The following is a 21,591-nucleotide window of genomic DNA, read 5'->3' on the forward strand; positions in this document are numbered from 1 at the left end:
TGCAAACCAACACGACTTTAAAAATTAATTGATACACCATACCATAACACGCCACTTCAGAGGCTTTGCATGAATTTACATAGACATATAAATTTAGTCAAGTTTTTATTTATCAAAAATGTTTTTCATTCTACTACAATTGTTTATATGGGGTGTGTAATTAATATAGCTGGTGGGTCTTCCTCTGTATATATTCATTATTGACCACACAAGGCTAGCAGGATTGTCTCATAGTCTCCTTTGGTGTCATCCTAAAACAAACAAAACACAATCTTTAACAATTGAATCTATACTGTATGACACATAAATTTATGTTCATGTATTGAAGAGTATAATGATGATGATGATGATGATAATATTTAAAATTTGCTAACTGAGATTTACCTGGATGTCCTGGTAAAGACTCTTGCCAAACTTATTCTGGTACTCTTGCTTGATTTTGGCCAAGTCTATCTCAGAGCGGCTCACCAATATTCTGGTCAAGATCTTGCCTTTATAACCAGAGCCCTGTGAAAACACAAAGTCACACTCAGTGGTTCTTTTAGTTTTTAATTCATATATATTCATATTTAAAACATATATAGATATATTTAATATAAAAAATATATTATGCCAGTTAAACTTGCCTTCATTGCCAGATTTAGTTTATCAGCAAAGAAAGCAGATTTGTTTCCAGCACATTTCACTGTTAAAAAAAAAGATAAGTCACAGTGATAAGAAAAGATAAAAATATTTATTTTGGAAATGTCATGCAAAAAACGTCTTCTGTTTCATTGCTCAGAACTTAAAATAACATAGTCATATTATTGCATACAGTAAAAAGAAACATTAAAATAGCATTCTTGTCATACTGTAAGAAAGTAGTTTAAATCTTAAAAGGTATGGTACATCTAAGAGGATCTGCGGCATTTCCAAGAAAAGTTTTCAGTGAACTTATTGTGTTTCATTCCATTTTAAAATGCCGTATGTAATGCTATGGACAGCTATAAAGGTTTAAGTGTCTCACCAACAGCAATCAAGCAGGTCTCAATATCACCCTTCAACTCCAGATCAATGGCTTTTGCGACATCCACTTTACTGTACTTTGAGTACAGCTGAAAAACTAAATATAAAGAAAAAAAAATGACATTATTATCACTAAGGTGGATTTTGAAAACAGGGAGGTGGAGGAAGTCAACCATACCTCTCCTCAGGTGACAAGCATTCCGTGAAGTGAGGATGTCAATGAACACGCCACAGTCTGTGCCTTTTCTTTTTTCTCCTGCCTCATATAAGGCCTACAGGCAGAATCAGAGGTCAAAAGACAAGTACATACAATGACCAACCACATATACACAATACAAGTTTAATTACCCTGGCATCTTTGTCAGCCAACTCCTCTTGCACAACCTTGTCTTCACTTCTGGTAGCCTGTGAATTCAAATAAAAAGTTTAACAATGAGCAAAAGCACTTTGTGCCAATTCAAGTCACAAATCACTCTCCTAGTAAGTTGCAGAATCAGATGTGTTAGACATCAAAAAAATGCAGTAATGGGAGGGGCAGAATTGAGAAACAATATAAGAGCAAAGCCAACCTTGCAGAGAGCAAGCAGGGCATTCCTGAAGTCTCCACTTGTCTCAGACTTGATCGCCGCCTCTAGATCCTTCTTATATTCTATAAATACAAGTCATAAACTCAGTTTTCATATATACTGCATTCACATACCATAAACCATGAGTGTCTCTTGGGGGGCCACTGTCCTGCAAAGTTTAGCTCCAACCTGAATTAAACACACCTAAACCATCTAAGCAAGATCTTCAGGAATCAGGATTACTAGAAAGTTCCAGGCTGGTGTGTTGAAGCACATTGGGGCTAACCTCTGCAGGCTGTTGGCCCTACAGGAGCAGGATTAACATCATGCCATAAGCATATTTAAAGGATAACTGGATGATAAATAGCAATAAATGTTACCTTGTTTGAAAACCTGTTTAATCTCTTGAATCTCTTTATTGGTCCTAGAGGCCAAAATCTCGACAAGTGTTTCTTCATCTGTGCCCAAACCCTAAAGAGAAAAAGACTTTAAATTATACAGTCCATGTCAAATCTTGTGTGTAAGAAGACATGCAGGTCTATTGGTGGTCTATTAAAATATCCACCAGATGTGTTGTAAAAACATGAAGTTTCTCTATTCACAGTCTGAAAATAATGTTACCTTCATGGCACCATGGAGCAGAAAGGAATCATACTGAGCTGGAGTCATCAACAGGCCCAGAACCACTTCTTCCAGCTCACCTTTAAGAGCAGCTTTCAAGGCTACATCCAGAGGCTGTGCAGAGGAAAATAAGTGATTTAGGTGAGGGAGGATCCAGACAGCAAATATGTGTTGATTTCAGGTCCAGTGAATGTGATACCTTGCCGACTGTTTGCTGGTAAGCGGCCTTGATTTGCTGGCGCTGGGCATTGCTCCTGCGGACCAGTGTTTCAATGATTGTGAGCTCATCCACACCTGAGAACAAAAACTTTTGTCAACAGAGCAAACAGATGCAGAATGCAAATATGTACAAGTATTTTATTCATCTTCATTTTTCCAAGATTCATATACCAACCTTTTGCCTTAATAGCCTTGTCCAAGACGCCTGCATCCATAGCTGCATCAAACTGAGCAAAGGGCTTCACTGTGCCCTGCCCCTCCTAAAGTCATGAGAGATGCTTATTAAAATCCTTTAAAAATAGTCTACATGAAATTACAAACTGACTTACAGCAGACCAGTCTAAGAAGTCTATTCAATAAAAAAAAAAAAAAAAAAAACCAAGAAGCAAATTTTAGGAAGGAAACAGAAATATTGATGCTCTTGCCCTTTAACAGGATGAAAGTGGCTAGAATGGGGAGTGGAGTACATTCCTATCTCTGACTCATTCAGTCTGGTTTGCTAAAATTTTCCAGAAAGTTTAAGAAACTTACTGTGATGTCTTGTACTGTGTTGTCTTGCATGCCTTGATAGGCAAGCTGTTCAAGAAAAGCATGGATGAAGGACATTTTGGCACCTGGAACTCAACAGCTAAACCTACAGTACATGTCAGAATATGTTAAAATACATACAGTATATCAAACAGCAGAATCCTTAAAAAAGAAAGAAAGAAAAATTCGCAGAAGTACAGTTTTCAAGAATTAATCATATACGTTTCCTAGCAGTTTTAATGAATCTTACAGGACGCACATGATTCACAAACAGAACAGAACTGAACATTAAAGTCTGACATGCGTCAGTCACACACACACATACTGAAAACAATTCACAAAACCAGGATGTGGAATGTGCAAAGTTTTTAATAACTTCTTTAAGCAACACTATTGCACAACTTTGTTGCATAACTTGCATTAGCAACTTTGTTCTTTTTTTTATTATTATTCTCATTTGGCTTTTATTTTTCAGTAAACGAAAACAACGCTATCATAAATATGTATAGCCTATATTAAAAAAAAAAAAAACCCGAAAACACTATCGGAAGTTAGACAACGTGTAAGAAGTAAAGAAAATCCCAGTTTCCCACTTACCAAGACCGAATGCACAGCAAGCAAGCAGGAGGAAAGTGTTCAGCTTTATTTATACTCAGAGAACCACACCTAGCAACATCAGCTTAACTGGTGCGTTAGAGCTGGGCGTCGAGTTTTCTCCTTCCCGTATATGACACCCGCCTCCATGGTACGCAAAAAAAAAAAAAAAACATGGCCTGCATTTTCTCTCTCTCTCTCTCTCTCTCTCTCTCTCTCTCTCTCTCTCTCTCTCTCTCTCTCTCTCTCTCTTAAAGTTGCATTCAGTAATTTATTTTCAAATTCAGTTTTAAAACAAGAACACTGACATCTGCTGAGTAATAAAAGCTTTTTTATTTCGCGTCATGGGAGCAGAATATTCAGGTGAGATCACATGACCATGCTTTAAATTTCTAAAAGGGTATAAATAATCGTGGCTCACTACAATAATTGCAAAAATCTTACATTGAAGTCATACTATACAGAGTTCACAACCCGTACGCATTCTAGATAGATGAAATATGAAACAAGTATTGTTATTTAGGCAGTTTTTGATCACATAATCCAACTCACTTGAAATGTATCATAATTCAGGGAACTCAGGAGGCATAGGCCTAGATTGGCATGGCAGTCATACATGAATAGTAAACAACAGACAGCCATTGTCTTACCTCATGCAACATTTGAATCTGACATTGGGTGCAGAGAGTCTTCACAAATTCAAGGCATGTCTAGAGCAGGCTAGTTAAAAATAGTGCAAAAAACAGAATTGTGTAAATTGTGTCAGTTAATTTAATTTAATTGTGTAAAACCAGAATTAAAATTTTCTGTGGGCATGCATGCAAAAATAATAATAATCACATACAGCTTTATCCCAAAGCATTGCAAACAATACAAAATAAAGTTAAAAGAATATAATTAAAGTGAAAAATGAAGTTTAGAAATTAATACAGAAAAAAAAAAAATATGTAGCCTAATCAAAAAATAAATTCAGGGCCAAATTTAATGAAAATTTGATGGATTTGGTTTTTCAAGTTATTTATTTCTTTTTTATTTTACTATTATTATTATTATGCATCTACTTAGTTATTAATTTACATTAAAATTTCTGGTTTGGGCCTCCATGTTACACACCCTTCAGCCATGAATGTATATGTTCCCAGGAGGAGAAAAAGTAGAAATGCTGTTGCCAAAAGTATGCAATGTGAATTCTCTGGCTACACACCATGAAGCATGCAAGATGTAGGCAGCTTGCGCAATTTTTGCAAGCAATTTATGTGAAGCTTTTTATGACATTCATTTACCAGCACTGTGTTGAGCAATTTTTTTTTCAGCATGGCTCAGTAAATATGATAGCACATTATGATCATATACTGTATCAGATTGAAGAATTCGTTAAAGAAGGTCAAGGAAGAACAAACAGAGACAAGCAGTGCTTCTGAAGTTCCAGCTCTACTTCATTCTGCTATACACACCAACCAAATGATGGCAACGACGAGACAACATACCTAACAATTCACATTCCTTAGACAAAAGATTGACTGTTTTAGAAAGATACAGACAGTCATTGCTGTTTTTTAAATGCACCTGTTGATCTGTTGAGACACGCATTAAGGAACAGGACTGACCTAACACTGCCCAAACAGATCTTGTCATGTTCGCTGCCTATTACATTTTTCCAGTATTTCCTAACACCTATTCTTGATCATGTAAACCTCTAGTCTAAATTGGCCTTCTTCTTTATTCGACTTGTACATGCATCTAATATATGGAATTTGTGATGTTCAAACATTTCTGACTAACATCTGTTAGCACATCCGGGTATATTGATTAACTAGTTGCTCAATGTGATATCCATATGTAGTATGATTTTCAAAATTTGCGCAACTCAGCGAGATCACCTGGGTATATTACAACAAGTGTAATTCATTTGACAGCTGTAATTTATATTACAATATTACATATATTATATAACATAATTTTTTTTCCACTCAACTTATTAAAACCCAGTAATAATTTACAAAATTATTCAATAGGACAGATGACTAAAATGTTAAAGCAAAAAAGAATGGGAAAATGCTAAAAATGCAACAACAAAACTAATAATTGATTATATGTACCTTTCCATATAGAAATAGTCTGTATTATATAAAGCACTATATGAATAAATATAACTTGACTTTAATGTAGAATGATTTAATATTATAAAATGCATGCAATTTTACTGTAAAAAGTAAAACTTTTTTAGAAGTTACAAGCACACATTTTTTATGATTATTTACAGAAGAAATTGATATTAAATTAACAAGGCAATGCATATATTTTTTGTTCTTCTCAGAATTCTCTGCATTGTTTTCTTTCATAGACTGTATGCATATGAATACTGTATTTCAGATGGCATTCTTTTACTGCCATTTAAATTTTTTTTTTTTTTTTTTTTTTTTTTTTTTTTTTTTTACTTTTTATTTAACAATGCAGGTGCATGAAGACAGATACTAGGCAGGTCATGAGAAGATGATGTCTGATCACATGGTTCCCAATTCATGAAAAAAAATGTAATACATTGTAATACATTATTAAGGAAAGACAGTAATTCACAAACCTGACAGATGACCACAGTGCAGGTTTTCCATTAGCACTGTACTAGAGAGATAGACCTGTCTAGATCTAGTTACAATCTCTATCTCACACATTGGAAACCTGATGACAGTCTGCAGCTTGTGTCGGCCATTCAAGCAAACTAATCCCACCTGAAACCTCATCCACTGAGGTTAATATTTAACAAGCGTAGAGAGTTTGGTTCCTCACAAAAACAAGCATCTTTCCAGTTTTTCTCTACTTGTGTTTGCCGTCCAGGTCTTCCTACAACTAACCACAGTCAAGTGTCATTTTGAATCCAGGTAACCCCTCTGATTTACTAATTCCATATTTCTTTAATCTGATTTGTAAAGTGGTTAGTGGTGATTTCACTGATTATCCTAATGTTATATGTCTGATTCACCAAAAGTTACTCAATGGAAGTTTTTCTGTCTGTTATAGCCAGAGCTAGCTTTTGTTTATAAAGCGAAAAGTGTGTTCACACCCTCACTGCTTAATCCTGGTTAACAAATGGTAGCTTTGCTTTTACACACAAGGTTTACACTTTTTAATATCAAATACACTGGGGGATGATTTTACTGTTCTGATCAATAAATTCAGATGGATAGGGAGCATAGAGACCATTCCTAAAATCTGTTGTGGAAGAGCTATCATTTAAGTTGCATATACCTTATTGAACAGCATTGCTCAGTTTGCATGTTTGAGAGTGTGAAGGAATCCTGCTGGTGTCCTGTACAGCCACGTCTGAGTGTAACCCACAAACAGTGTTTCAGTGTATCAGTGTGACATGTGCTTTGTAACATTTCCAATCAAAACAGAGATACGAACACTCTGGCATCATGTATGGCAATTCTGGAGCAGAAAATGTGTCCATGTCTTTGAACTTTATGGGCAGGAAGTTGCGTAACCACACTGTTGCCCCAGCAGCAAAACAACGTAAGTAAATATCACATTCACACATGTGCCTACTCCTTCCGTTCATCTTGAGTTTGATATATATATATATATATATATATATATATATATATATATATATATATATATATATATATATACACACACACACACACACACACACACACACACATATTTCCCAAGTACTCAGTAGTCTTTATCAATGTTCTGTTGACCCTGTTAACGGGGTGATTTTAAAATGTTATTAAATATTATTTTATGAGAGTATTAATTTCCAAAACCATACCATGATGACTAAGAACATCTAATTTTCTTATATCAGGCTAAAACACAGTGTTTTCTTTCAATATTTCTAGGTGCCTGGGAGACCACTGACCTTTCTCGATATCAGGATGATCCAGTGGTCTCCACCCGAGTGGTACTTTCTCATCCCATTGTATCATCAGAGGAACTGCCAGGCAGTGTGCCTGATCTAAGAGAACAGGTTCAGTGGCGTAGACCATGTAACATCCATAATACACTCCTAGACCAGAATAAAGATAGAGGTGGGTTGAATGTTCCTGTCACCTCCCAGAATCTAAATATAGCCGTAACTCTAAATATTGTCTAATATTTGCTTAACATTTAAACTAACACCTAATTAATCTTAATGGCATATGAATCTTAATACTATGTAGCTACAGTAATTTGATCTAATTAAACTTTTTACCTAATTCTGTAAACTTAATTTTAAGAAATTAAAAAGGCACAAAAACCATCTTGACATACACCAAAATAATTTTTTTTTTCTTTTTTCTTTTTTTTTTTCTTTTAAGCAAGCACATCTGGAACAAGCGTTTCAACGTGATGTGTATGCCACTGAAAATGTTACAATAAGAAACTGTATTAAAAAAGTGAAAATAATCTGTGTTTAAGTACTTAAAGGCAAAGAAAACTCTCTCTTTTTTCTCTCTTTTTTGTGGAATGCAAAAGAAAATTGGTAACCAAACAGTTTTGGGTCTCCCACTGACTTAAAAAATATATGCATGGAAGTCAATGAATCTCAGAACAGCTTGATTACCAACATTCTTCAAAATATTTTTCTTTTTGTGTTCCAAAGACAAGTAAAATATATTTACAGGTTTGGAATGACATGACGATGAGTAATTGATGACAGAATTTTCATTTTTGGCTGGATAAATCCAAGGTATAAATACGGATGTGTTTTGGCATGTACAGACATGTTTAGGTAATTTAAAAAGTTTATTCAGTACTATTGTGGAAATATTATGATAGTTATGTAATTGTTTATTTAATAAAGTGCATACAGTAATTACTTTGTGCTCAGCCCTCACTTAATTGCATATTTAATTCAAACACCTTAATCTGTTAATTTAGTTTTAAATAAATTATAAATAAAAAATAAAATAATATATATATATATATATATATATATATATATATATATATATATATATATATATATATATATATATATATATATATATGTAAAATTGTAAAAAAAAAAATTCATGATAAAAATGTAAAAACATGATTTAAAGGGGTCATATGCTGCTTTTTTAAAGATCATTATTTTTGTTTATTTGGATTAACAGAATATGTTGACATGCTTTAATGTTCAAAAAACACATTATTTTTCAAATACTGTACATTATTGTAGGTCCTCTATGCCCCGCCTTTCTCAAATGTGTCGTTTTCTACAAAGTTCCTTCCTCTGACAAGCGCAGTCTGCTCTGATTGGCCAACTGACCCAGTGCATTGTGATTGGCCGAACACCGCAAGAACTCGTCGGAAATGTAATGCCCCTTTCCATAATCACGAGTTTCATCTTTCAAAATAAATGTAATTGTGGTTGGTAGATTACTTAGTTTTACCCTCAGTTCAAGTCCGAAAGGGGAACAGAGCTACTTTCGGAAGGCCAAAAAAAGTGCTTTTGCTTTCGCCTAGATACACACAGCATCTCCCTTCAACACTAACTGGTGTTACTGAAACCACGCCTTCTTTCTTTGCATGAACATTTGGGTGGCATTACGCAAATATTTCCACATAGTGATGTAGAGATGTGGGGGCGTGTTTGAATGAGCCGTTTTAGGGGGGCGTGGCAGAGTCTTAACTTTGATAAAGAATATCTCTTTGGATTTGAGACTTTGCAACTTTACAGATCTTCTTCATGCACCAAGAGCTTGTAACACTCCAAAGAGAAAGGAAAAAATTAAATCACATCATATGACCCCTTTAATAAATTTTAAAACTTGAATGGTATTGTTTAATTAGATATGTGTGTTTATCTGACCATATAAGATAAATGACTCAATTACCAGTCTAGCTAATTAACCTTGTTACTGTACATCTACTGCACTCTGTTGTCTGGCATTTACTTGACAAAAGACTTTCACTGATCGATCCCCCATGTAGAAGAAGTGCTCATCGAGGCTTTGTAAAATAAGTTCCAGACTCCAGAGCCTAAAGAGTGAAGTGTCACTGTAACTGCATGTTAATATTTGAAGGTGCAGCTAAATGTGAGGTCTCATGGCTGAGGAAAGGTAGACTCAGATGGAATACGTTCAAACGCTGGATCGGCACAGACTGCCACCGTGGTCCAAAATGCAGTGGCAAAGGTAGGTCCCGCCAGTGAAGATTGGGCATACTTAAATTCTGATCGAAATTCATTAATTTCAATCCAATTTTAATCACAGCACCCAATGTATCTTCTATGAGTGCAAGTGTAAGACATCCTGAAGATAAGGCTCCAGTGGATGTCAAGATGTTTATCCCATACGACTCTGCCAAGCTATGCATAACCCAAGTATGTAGATGTCACTCCTTCATGGACTATTGTGTACTCTGCATTGTTTTCTTGTTATGTTTATGAATAGATTTATCCATCAGATGTAACCTAAGCCAGTGTGTTTTGGTCAAAAACACATATTATTTTTGTTATCCAAGAGTTGTGGTTTGCTTCTTGCACTAGTCAGATATCCGTCACTCCCTCTGTTGTCCTGGGGCCATAGGGTGGGGATGAGATGCCTCATCTGATGTCATGTGATGTTCGTTCTTGCAGAACCTGATTTTACCAAGTGCGATGTGTTCCTGGATCAACATTGTGATTAACCAATCAGATATGAAGAACCAGTAAATAGTTTTTGTGAGGTTTAGGCTTATAATCAGTGTTTGGTGCTTGTTGCACATCAGTGTCGTTCATTTATCATTTCCTCTGATTTTAGGGATTACTCATGGCTGAGGTTAGGCTTAGGTGTAGGGATATGGTCAAGACTACATTTTTGGATTAAAATGATGTTCCAGGGTTAGCAAAATCAGGACACCCCTTACCAAAAAGTAGTATACTTCAAGTTTATTTTATTAAGTATACTTAAGTGAAGTTCAAGTATATTTAGACTTTTTGTAAGTATAAGTCAAGTATACTTAAATGTCATTTTAAGTATATTTCTGAGAAGTACATAAAGCCCATTTCTGAGAAGTACATAAAAAGTAAACTAAAAGCATACTTTCCTATTTTTAGGTTAAAATAAGTATACTAATAGCACACTTGAATAAACTTCTTTTTCGTAAGGGATGCATTGGTTCTTTAAGGCCCATTCATGACCTCACATTACTGAACAACTCAAAACCCAGAATTCATACTAATTCTCAGAAAGACAAATCTCAACAAGTTCCAGTATACACACCTTGTGTCATTTTTGTTTAGTTTGCCAAGTGCAGAGCTGTTAGCATTAAAGAATGTACCCATTCAAGAATGTAGTATGCAGGCAACTACAACAGTGTTTCCCAACTTTTTGACATAGGTACCTTCATTAGTAAGGCTCAAGTACCTCTTCGTCAACACAAAACCATAAATGTGTTACTTTAAAATAATACTAGACATTATTCAGTATTACAGTTAAATTTATTAAAGTGGCCACAATGATTCACTTTTACGCAAAAACAATTGATATTGTGGCATAAAAAGACTCACTAAGTTGCTTTTTCTTCAATAAAAGCTTTAATGGTGAACTATTTTAATATGAAGTTTAACAGTTCTAGGGGACGGTAATGTAAAAACATAAAAAATGAAATGGCCACTATGTATTTTAGTGGTCTATTTGACTGTTCCCATACCAACAGATAGCAGATGATATGATTGCAATGAAAAGCAGACATCAGGAGATGATTCAAGAACTGGAGGAGAACTTTCTCACTGCATCACGAGAGAATCAGGTGATAAGCTTGTTTACTGATCATTCAGTCAGACAGATAATAAGGTGATTTGGGTGATTTTATGCTTAATTTATGTGTGTGTAGGAAAAAACAGCTCTTAAAATGAGAACGTATTACCAAAACAAGCTTAACACCCTGAAGAGAATCCTAGATATTTACCAGGAAAAAGTGACCAGAAAAAATGCATACTGGGAGGAGAAGGTCAGGGTGAGTCACAATCATCATTATATTGGTTTTACTTCTTCATTTTCCAAATTCTCATTGGCTTGAACTTAGTAAATGTAATTATTAATTCAAGAATAAACTGAAATGCATGATGTAATGTGTACAGTATAGCAGTTTTATTATATGTCTATTTTCTTAATTATTGTGTCTATTTTTACTGGGTAATATTTTATTTTCCTGGGATCAGACACTAGAAGATCTAAATGAAAAACTTAAGGGGGAACACAAAATACTTCAGGAGAGGAACCAAAAAGACTTGGCCTCATGGGATCAAGAAAAGGTATCAGATTGTGGTAACACACGTGTGTGTGTGTGTGTGTGTGTGTGTGTGTGTGTGTGTGTGTGTGTGTGTGTGTACATACATACATATATATATATATATATATAAAAAATGTATATATACTGTGTGTGTGTGTGTGTGTGTGTGTACATACATACATACATATATATATATATATATATATATATATATATATATATATATATATATAATATATATATATATATATATATATAAAATGTATATATACTGTGTGTGTGTGTGTGTGTGTTGTATATATTAATACATACAGAGAGAGAGAGAGAGAGACTAAGAGACTAGCATCAATGGAATCAATGGAAACTTTTACAGAACAAGATGATGGAATTGTTCTCTTCCCGACTGGACCTCCTTCACAACCACCAGGCATCAAGTAAGAGCTGTATAATACTGTGCGCTGTTTACAGGATTAAAATGACAGATGTCAATTAAGAATCAGTCAGAATAAGTGATGAATGATGTTTGAATCTCTGTCTATTTAACAGCACTGCAGGAGCTGCATTTGGCCAGGGCAGAGATGGGGAAGGTCCAGGAGATGCTCGAGACCTTTCAGGAGAAGAAAGAACAAGAAAGCACATCTGAAGAAAAGGTAGGAAAATCAATAAAAACATCACTTCCAGCTCTTAAGAACATCTTCATTCCAAAATATTCCCTGCAAAGAGTTAGAAAGCAAGACATGTTGTAGTATTTACCAGGCACTCATTTTTATTATTAATGTGAGGCAATGTATGAATTCTGTGAGATTGAACTGTTGCTCTAACTCTGCTCTGCCAACAGGACAGTAGTGACTCCGTTGTACCACTAGATGGAGCACAAGCTCGTCTGGAGATTTTGAAGGATAACCTCTTGAAGAGGGAGAGAGAGATCTCAATGCTCATGGAAGGACAAGACCATGTGACAGACCCTGTTGAGCTGTCAGTATATGCTCGCCTCCTCAGTGCTGTTATTCAACAGGTTTGTAAAATACTGAGTTTTGTTCCACAACATAAATTGCACACAGTGATACCTCAAACATGAACTGACACAGTCATACCCCAAAAATAAAACTGTGTGCTTTAAAATGATAAATGCTAATTTTACCTTAAAAAGTCTAGCCTACAAATTAATAATGACTGAACAAAACAGCTTTCTTGCATTTTTTACTCCAGGCTCATTATGTTTGTGCTGAGCTGACAGAGGCTAGACAACAGTTTGACCAAATGGCAGAGGACAACCAAAAAATTCTGGCAAAGATAAAAGAAAGTCTTGACCAAACAGTGGAAGAGTCCTGCCAGAAGAGCCATGAGGAACAAGAGGATGCACAGCAGAAAATGTGGGATCATGGCATGGTTTTTTAAAAGTCAGAATATAGCTTAAGTTAAAACTATCAAACTTTGAATGTAAGCATTTGCTAACTGAATCATACATTATAATTCAGGGCAGAGCCACAGGTGGGGGACGAATCACAGGCCAGATTACGGCATCATGAGGTCATACAGGTGGCTTTGGAGTGCATCAGAGCAGGGGATAAACCAACTGTCATTGGTAAATATGATAAACTGATAACTGTGAATGAATAGTATTCTCTTTTTGGATGCGTAGAAGTGGGTATAGAAAAGAATAATCCCCATTTAAAATAATCACATTTTGTTGCTTTGCAGCCTGAAATGAAGAAGAACAGTTTTTGTTTTATCCAGCTGTATTTACTCAGTGCAACTTATAACTTCCAAGTGGAAGATATAACACCAACATGTCAGAAAAAATAAAAAAGAATCCCTGTGCTGGAAAAAGGATCACCCCCTCCTGACTTGTATAATAAATCAGGTGTAGCTATTCACCTTCTCAATGGCACACAAAGCCAATTGACTTTCAACTGTGATCAACTTTGGTCATTTTGATTAGCTCAGCATGAAAAGAGATTTCCTGGAGTGTTTCAGTCCTTGCTAGTGCACCTGAAGCAAACAATAAACTATGGGTGGCAAGGCACTGTCAAAAGATCTCTGAGATAAAGTTGTGGACAGACACAAGTCAGGAGATGGATACAAAAAAAAAAGAAAAGAAAAAGCCACTCCTTAAGAAAGGCCACATGCACTCATGACTGAGCTTTGCCTAAACGCACCCTGAAGATTCTGAAGCAGATAAAATTTAATTATTTGGCCTCAGCCCCAAACGATTCACCAAAAGGTGAATGTCCTTGCAATGGCCTGTCAAACCCAAACTTAAACCCCATTGAAAATCTGTGGAATGACTTGAAGACTGCAGTCCACAAACGGTCACTATCAAATTATTACTATAATTTTAAGATTTATTTTTGCCTTTATTACGATAGGACAGATCATAACTGACAGGAAAGGTCCTCGAGTTGGGATTCAAACTCAGGACGCCCGTAGTGCAATGCCGCAGTATGTTGGCATGCTGCCCACAAGGCTATCGGCTCTGATTGGTCACTATCAAATTTAACTGAACTTCAGCAGTTCTGCAAAGAAGAGTGGGCAAATATTGCAAAGTCTAGATGTGCAAAGTTAGTAGAGACATATCCCAACAGAATAAAGGCTGTAATTAAAGGAAAAGGTGGTTCAGCAAAATACTGACACAAGAGGCTGATACTTTTTCCAACTCAGTGATTGATTATTATTTTTTATTTTTTTTTCTGACTTGATGTTATATCTTTCATTTGGATGTTATAAGTTGCACAGAGCAAATACAACTGGATAAGAAAAAAACTGTTCTTCTTCATTTCAGGCTGCAAAGCAACAAAATGTGATTATTTTAAAGAGAGGTGATTCTTTTCTATACCCACTGTATATAGCGACATCTTTCTGTCTTATTTCTAGAGACTGACACGACTGAGGCATGGACAGCAGAGCTGGATGAAAGAGTCAGAGTACGGCACACACACTTTTATTCTGCACTCGTTCTAACTCCATACTGACGTTTACTCTCTTTTTAGAAATTTGAGGAGGATTTCCGAAAGAATGGATTCTTAGATTCTGAAACTGATAAAAGTGTGGGGCAGCAGTTGTTGTTACTGCAAACTGAGGTGACGGCAGCTAAGAAAAATATATCTTTCAGTATATAATCCAAACTAATATTAGACTCTCAAAAATGTCATAGAGATTGAATTGCATGAAACGAGTTTTTCTTTTTTGCCATTTATGGCCTCATATTACTTGTCTGTCTCTCTAGTTGAAGCAAATCAAAGATGAAAACAAGAAGATTATTGAAAACTACACAGCTGAAAGAACCTTGAGGAAGAAGTACTACAACATGGTGGAGGACATGAAAGGCATAGTATATCACAAACATACAGTCTGACTAAAGACATAAAAATGTCTTTATATATAGGAATTGTTGGCAGATGCAACATGAACTGGAATGTCCCTTTTGTGGGTATGTACTATTTATTCTGTGTCTTTCAGCCAAATGTCTCCAAGACCCTTGACCGCTTTCCCAGCATTCTTTTTTCCTATTTTAAAGTTGTATTCAAATCCAACAGTGATACGGTTGAATGCCAAAAGTCTGAAAACCAACTACAGGCATTTCTTTAACCATTTTAAGGGGTTTTCATTAATTTGCTCGGCTTAAATGTGGAATATTCTTGATATGCACTAGCATTCCACATTTTGGGTTTTTAATGTTTTACAAAGAATTCTCTTATTCTCACCAAGGCTTCATTTACTTCATCAGATATATAGAGAAAATTGTGATCTTGTCAAATATTATTACCATATTATTATTACAATAACGGTTTCTATTTTAATATATTTTAAAATGTAATTTATTCCTGTGATGAAGAAGCTGAATTTTTTAGCAGCCATTACTCCAGTGTCACATTTTGATGCTGTTATTATAAATGTTGAAACGAGTGTGCTTGATATTTTGTGGAAATGATAATACATATTATTCAAGATTCTTTGATTAATAGAAAGTAAAAAAAAAAAAAAACATTTATTTGAAATAAAATAATTCACTTTTGATAAAATTTAATGCATCCTTGCTGAATAAAAGCAGTAATTTCTATAAAATTTTACTAACTCCAAATTTTAAAATAATGAGGTGCAAATATCTGAGCTCGCATTGAAAATCTGGGTTTACTGTATGTCTATACCTGGAAAAGTTTGGCATAGAATAAATCAATAAATGTAAGATTCTGCACTACCTCTAAGTCAATAACCAAATATGCTATCTCTGAAATTATGTTTGGTCTTGTACAGGTAAAATCAGAGTATTCTGTCGAATAAGGCCATTGACTCGTGCAGAGCAGGCAAAAAGATATCACATCATTGTCGCTTGTCTTGATGACTACTCTGTTATCCTGGAGACCCCTCGAGGACCTCGTGAGTTTCAGTTTGACAAGATCTTCAACCCAGAGTGCACGCAGGAGGAGGTCTTTACGGAGTCCAGTGGGTAAGTGTGATACCCAGATATACTTTACATTCATTTTGATGAAAAAGGAATTGAACTAAACTAAGAAATAAAAATTAAATAGAAATTAGAAATTAAATGAATAGCTCAATCAAAAGTTAAATTCTGTCATCATTTTCTCACTCTCATGTTGCTCCAAACCTGTATGACCTTCTTCTGTGAAACACAAAAGGTGAATTTGTGAAGAATATCCTGGGTACTCTATTCAGTTTACTGCGAAGATCTACATTATTTAGAATTTTCCCTTCAGTATTCCACAGAAGAAATAAACTGATATGATTTGGAATGACATGAGAGTGAGTAAATGAAAAATACAAAATTGTATTTATTTATTTATTTATTTTTTCTTTAGTGAGATATTCCTTTAAAATAAACAAAATGTGAGATTTGTGCAGATTTCCCAAAGATGAAGATGCTAAGACACTCATTTTTCCCAGGCTAATCCAGTGTGCGATTGATGGATTTAACGTTTGCATTTTTGCGTATGGCCATACGGGTTCAGGAAAAACCTTCACAATGGTTGGAGACAGAGATCGGAGGAACCCAGGAATCATTCCCAGAACGTTCACCAAGATCTTTGAGATCATCCAGGATAATGAGTCTAAATTTGAGTTTAAGGTACACTTAGTATGTATTTTTTGAGCTGTGCTGATGTACAATAGTCTATAAACTCCTTTCTTTTACTCGTCTTCAGGTTTCAGCCTACATGCTGGAGCTGTACAATGAGCGCCTACAGGATCTCTTTGTGACCCCCACTGAAGCTTTCAGCAAGCGAATCGAAATTAAGAGGGACAGAAAGGGGCTTGTGTTCGTCCAGGGAGCAGAGACAAAAGAGGCAGCCAGCTCTGGCGAACTCTTTGCATTATTTGAGCAGGGCTGTGCAAACCGCCACATTGCAGCCACAAGTATGTGCTTAATGAAACTTTAAAAGACTTCAGTTAAATGGTTTGGATTAATTGCTTTAGTTACACTCAGTATGAATGCATGGTGAGAACATGACTACCCGGCACTGATGCCAACATCATAACAAAGAAGGAGGCCCTTGAGTTTAGCATTACAGCTATCCTTTGTAATTAGGACAGTGATATATTTAAGATGGTGAATTCTACTCACTTAACTATAGGGGGCTCCAAAATCACAAAAATACATGCAGTTGGTCTAAAGGGATACTCCACCCCAAAATAAAAATTTTGTCATTAATCACTTACCCCCATGTCGTTCCAAACCCGTAAAAGCTCTGTTCGTCTTCGGAACACAATTTAAGATATTTTGGATGAAAACCTGGAGGATTGAGACTTGAGACTGCCAAGTAAATAACAGTGTCAAGGTCCATAAAAGGTATGAAAGTCGTCGTCAGAATAGTCCATCTGCCATCACACATGCAGTCTGGGTTATATGAAGTGACGGGAACACTTTTTGTAAGCGAAGAAAACAAAAATAATGACTTTATTCAATAATAGTTGATAAAGGAATTATTGAATAAAGTCGTTATTTTTGTTTTCTTTGCTTACAAAAAGTGTTCCGGTCACTTCATATAACCCGGACTGCATGTGTGATGGCAGATAGAGTATTCTGACAACGACTTTCATACCTTTTATGGACCTTGACACTGTTATTTACTTGGCAGTCTATGGGACAGTCTCAAGCCTCCAGGTTTTCATCCAAAAATCTTAAATTGTGTTCCAAAGACGAACGGAGCTTTTACGGGTTTGGAACGACATGGGGGTAAGTGATTAATGACAAAATTTTCATTTTGTGGTGGAGTATCCCTTTAATACAGTCTCTGTGCATCATCTATGCATGCATCCATTAATTCATCTATCCTTTATTAGATTAAACAAGTTTACACAAGCAATTTTTACTGTAAAATTCATTCTGAAATATTTTCATTTTTATTATATCTTTTTGTAGAGATGAACGTAGAGAGTTCCCGCTCTCACCTGATCGTTGGCATCATGATTGAGAGCCGGAATCTGACCAATGGGAGCGTGAGTTTCGGGAAGCTCAGTCTGGTGGACCTGGCAGGAAGTGAACGAGCAGCAAAAACTGGTGCCAAAGATGACCAGCTGAAGGTTGTTTTTGAACAAATAAAATATAAGAGCTGATTTAACATGGCCCCAAAATGTTTTGAACAATAATGAACAAAAATCTATTTTTTCTGCTGTTACTGTGAACATGTAAAAATGAATGCACTTGCATAAACAAAGTTTGACCAAATACTACTTGTCATCTTGACTGTTGTTTAATAATTTAATTTATTTTTTTTTACTTTGAAAAGTTTTTCTGTTGTTTTTCTACTTTGTTTAACATCCTTAATATTTTGTTAAGGCAAAGATGTTTTTAAGAGTAACTTTAAGTACTTTAATTTTTATTCTCCCCCACTTTAATCCAGAATATTTTTTTACCCCCAACTTTTGTCTTGGATTTTGTCTAATACCTCTCACAACAAACTGTTTGTCCCACGTTTTGTGTATGTTTTTTTCCCTAGGAGGCAAACTCTATTAACAAATCTCTGAGTGCCCTTGGAGATGTCATTTCAGCTTTGTCAGTAGAGCAGCCTCATGTGCCCTACCGTAACAACAAGCTGACCCAGCTCATGCAGGACTCACTGGGCGGCAATGCCAAGACCCTCATGTTCCTCAACATCTCTCCCTCTGACTGCAACCTGGACGAAACTCTCACCTCTCTCATGTGAGAGCCAAGTACCTTCCCTGTACCTCACATGCACAAACTCCTAAATAAATGGCAGCATGAGGCTGCTCCATGCCACTGTCAATTTAAAATACTATTAATATTGAGTAATATAATCAAGTTAACTGCACTGACATCAGATGAGAACAAAATTTGAGAGCAACACTTTGCAAAATCGACACTGTAAATGAACTAAACTGAGCTGAATAATGACACTATTGCCTTCTCCCTAAACTGAGCTGAATTGAACTTTTCATATATAATTGGACTTTGCAAAATTTACATCAAACATTAAACTAAACTGAGCTGAATAATGATTTTGACAACATTTTCCTGTTTATTGTTAATGTGAAGCTGCTTTGAAAAATTCTATAAATTGTATAAAATCTATATTTTATAAAGTGCTGTAAGTCGCTTTGGATAAAAGCATCTGCTAAATGCATAAATGTAAATGTAAATAATTATGACGTAACTTGACTTGTTAATTGAGTCCTAAAGTCCTTTAAATATTCCTTTTATAACCAAGAAGTTGAAAATTAAGTTTTCTTTGTTTGTTTGTTTTTTGAAGATTTTTGAATTTCACTTCATATCACTTTAAGCCCTAATAAGTTAGTAGACCTCAGAATATTGAGGAAATCAGTTCCATAAGTTCATAATTAGCTCTCAACTTGAAATATTGAGCAAGCTAACCCATACAATTTTGGAGCATAAAGACTACTTAATAGATTTAAAAAAAGTTTTCAGTTGTTATACAATGCACAGTATATACAGTAATACACACTTTAAAATAAGTTTGTCTTACAGCTATGCAACTCGGGTGAAAGCCATCACCAACAATGCTCAGAGGAACGTAGACAGCAAGGAAATCGCTCAGCTGAAAGAGGTGTGTAAATGATTCATCAAAATCACACCTTTTTATTGGTGAGCACGTTCTTCTTTTATTTACATTCTCTTTTTACTTCACAGGTGATTTTAAAATTGAAATCAGGTCAGCCTGTGGAAGAAGACGTGTAGATTTCCATCATATAACTCTAAGGATATGGCTGTTTTAAATATGGACCGTTTCTACATATGCATGTTACATAATTTTATGACCATCTCTCATAACATTTGAGCATTACATTTAATGAATAAATAAATAAAAACCATAATCATCACAATTATATTTAATTTCAGTACATTTCAATAATTTCAGCTGCAGTTATGACCCTTTTTGTGTATAATACTTTGCTTTATTGTATAATGAGTTTTCTTTGTACCCATAATTCAGTGTGTGTCCCTTCTCATCCCTTTTTTAAGTGTGCATGTCAAACTAATGCCGATGGCAAAGGTGGGCCAGACAAAATGTTAACGATTACAAAGGGGGGTACATATTTCAACACACATTCAGATTTGATTGATTTATTTCCCAAATTGCATTAACTGCACTAAAATATGAGACACCAATGTTTCAGGAGTTTAGGACACAGAATAGGACACATGCTTACTTGATAACTGTTTTATTTCCTATTTGGATTTATGTATACGTTTTATTTAAGAGTAACTGTTTTTTTCCCAGCATAGTTAGATGCCAGTGTTTCCTGTCATAGCTATGCAAAGATTTGATTTCAAAAACAGTATCATAGCTATAAAACTATATCTTATGATTTTACATCTCTATTTAACCTCAGAACAATCTCAAAGTAAAAAGAGCTGTTAAAGTCTGATTTTGTGGTGGCTGTGCTTAAATTTTTATAATCTTAATTCAAGTGATGAAGGATTTTGAGAAGTCGGACAGTAATCAGTGTTAAATACTACTGTGAGGTTAACCCTGCCTGGTTTAAATGTTTCCAAATTATTAACAGTTGAAAACATTTGTTAGAAATTTAGAAAAGTAATCAAAAAGTAATCAAATGTAATCAGTTACATTACTTTAATAAAATGATTGAAATAGTTACACTACACTACTGACCCCAAATTTTTAAACATTACCTCACATCAAAACCAGCTCATGCCTTATTGTAAGATACAAACAGATCCGAAACAGTCAGCTCTCTTCACAAACTTGAAAAATTAAACAAGTGGTAAATGCAATTTTTTTTAACTATCCTTTATTCTATTACATTCTGTGATGTTAAAAAAATAAGAAAGTTGAGTAAAATGATAGAGACTTGACAACTTTACAGTATTAGAAATATCATGAGACTATAATATTATATAGTATTATATAATGTAATATATACAATATATAATAACTATGTAATAAACTATATTATATAGTATTATATACATTATATTAAACTGGATTACATTTTGTTAATTATTATAAAAAAATATTTGTTCATTAATGCAAAATCATCACTACCATTAATTCTGATTCTCTCTCAAACTTATTCAGTTTATTCTAACGCAAAGCAGCTTTTCAACAGGCAGAACTCTTCAAACCTTCAGTGTCACTGAAATAATTTGAACTTTAAGGCCTTATTTAACACTTCAAATAACTGTGCTAAAAGTACAAACAGTAACTTAGATGCTTAGCTATCATGTATTATCACAAATATTGCAGGGACGTGCTCAAAGTACACAATTACGTGCACTAGCGTAATTGTTTTATTTTGGACCTCATAAAGCATTTTAGCACTGGAAGATTTCTTTAGAAGAAAACTCCAACAAAATGCAGGATGCTCCCGTGACAGAACTCACTGTTTTCTAGATCAATTCCAGAGACAGTCT

General features: G+C 34.9%; 3 protein-coding genes across 3 annotated transcripts; 2 read left to right on the plus strand and 1 right to left on the minus strand.

The window, feature by feature from the left end:
- Positions 1-92: 92 nt before the first annotated feature.
- On the minus strand, positions 93-3,677 carry LOC109083873 (annexin A1-like). Its single transcript, XM_019098614.2, has 13 exons — positions 3,537-3,677; positions 2,943-3,045; positions 2,587-2,671; positions 2,392-2,486; positions 2,193-2,306; positions 1,952-2,042; positions 1,575-1,654; positions 1,354-1,410; positions 1,184-1,277; positions 1,007-1,102; positions 627-685; positions 385-507; positions 93-251 (listed from the first exon to the last, which is right to left on the minus strand). Exons 2-13 carry the CDS (start codon positions 3,015-3,017, stop codon positions 198-200), a joined length of 1,023 nt encoding a protein of 340 aa, XP_018954159.1. The 5' UTR covers positions 3,018-3,045; positions 3,537-3,677; the 3' UTR covers positions 93-197.
- A 2,711-nt stretch (positions 3,678-6,388) lies between these two features.
- On the plus strand, positions 6,389-20,288 carry LOC109079792 (kinesin-like protein KIN-14E). Its single transcript, XM_042754715.1, has 10 exons — positions 6,389-6,412; positions 6,929-7,046; positions 7,382-7,570; positions 15,978-16,170; positions 16,626-16,806; positions 16,883-17,093; positions 18,100-18,260; positions 18,677-18,879; positions 19,684-19,762; positions 19,846-20,288. The coding sequence occupies exons 2-10, from the start codon at positions 6,950-6,952 to the stop codon at positions 19,891-19,893; spliced, it is 1,362 nt and encodes a 453-aa protein (XP_042610649.1). The 5' UTR covers positions 6,389-6,412; positions 6,929-6,949; the 3' UTR covers positions 19,894-20,288.
- On the plus strand, positions 9,504-15,467 carry LOC122144046 (kinesin-like protein KIN-14I). The gene is made up of 13 exons (XM_042754696.1): positions 9,504-9,643; positions 9,722-9,831; positions 11,148-11,240; positions 11,325-11,447; positions 11,653-11,745; positions 12,097-12,157; positions 12,270-12,373; positions 12,562-12,738; positions 12,933-13,096; positions 13,202-13,308; positions 14,598-14,647; positions 14,714-14,803; positions 14,950-15,467. The coding sequence occupies exons 1-13, from the start codon at positions 9,517-9,519 to the stop codon at positions 15,076-15,078; spliced, it is 1,428 nt and encodes a 475-aa protein (XP_042610630.1). The 5' UTR covers positions 9,504-9,516; the 3' UTR covers positions 15,079-15,467.
- Positions 20,289-21,591: the final 1,303 nt, after the last annotated feature.

This window comes from Cyprinus carpio, chromosome A5 (assembly GCF_018340385.1).
Source record: "Cyprinus carpio isolate SPL01 chromosome A5, ASM1834038v1, whole genome shotgun sequence".
Taxonomy (NCBI): Eukaryota; Metazoa; Chordata; class Actinopteri; order Cypriniformes; family Cyprinidae; genus Cyprinus; species Cyprinus carpio.

Excerpts from the sequence above, each read along its gene's own strand:
- LOC109083873 (XM_019098614.2), bottom strand. The coding sequence starts at position 3,017 with ATGTCCTTCATCCATGCTTTTCTTGAACAGCTTGCCTATCAAGGCATG. Across the intron at positions 2,672-2,942 it reads ACACAGTACAAGACATCACA|GAGGGGCAGGGCACAGTGAA; the intron begins GTAAGTTTCTTA and ends TCATGACTTTAG. Across the intron at positions 508-626 it reads AACTAAATCTGGCAATGAAG|GGCTCTGGTTATAAAGGCAA; the intron begins GCAAGTTTAACT and ends GTGTTTTCACAG.
- LOC109079792 (XM_042754715.1), top strand. The coding sequence starts at position 6,950 with ATGTATGGCAATTCTGGAGCAGAAAATGTGTCCATGTCTTTGAACTTT. Across the intron at positions 16,171-16,625 it reads GTCTTTACGGAGTCCAGTGG|GCTAATCCAGTGTGCGATTG; the intron begins GTAAGTGTGATA and ends CATTTTTCCCAG. Across the intron at positions 16,807-16,882 it reads AGTCTAAATTTGAGTTTAAG|GTTTCAGCCTACATGCTGGA; the intron begins GTACACTTAGTA and ends ACTCGTCTTCAG.
- LOC122144046 (XM_042754696.1), top strand. The coding sequence starts at position 9,517 with ATGTTAATATTTGAAGGTGCAGCTAAATGTGAGGTCTCATGGCTGAGG. Across the intron at positions 12,158-12,269 it reads TCACAACCACCAGGCATCAA|CACTGCAGGAGCTGCATTTG; the intron begins GTAAGAGCTGTA and ends TCTATTTAACAG. Across the intron at positions 13,309-14,597 it reads GGATAAACCAACTGTCATTG|AGACTGACACGACTGAGGCA; the intron begins GTAAATATGATA and ends TCTTATTTCTAG.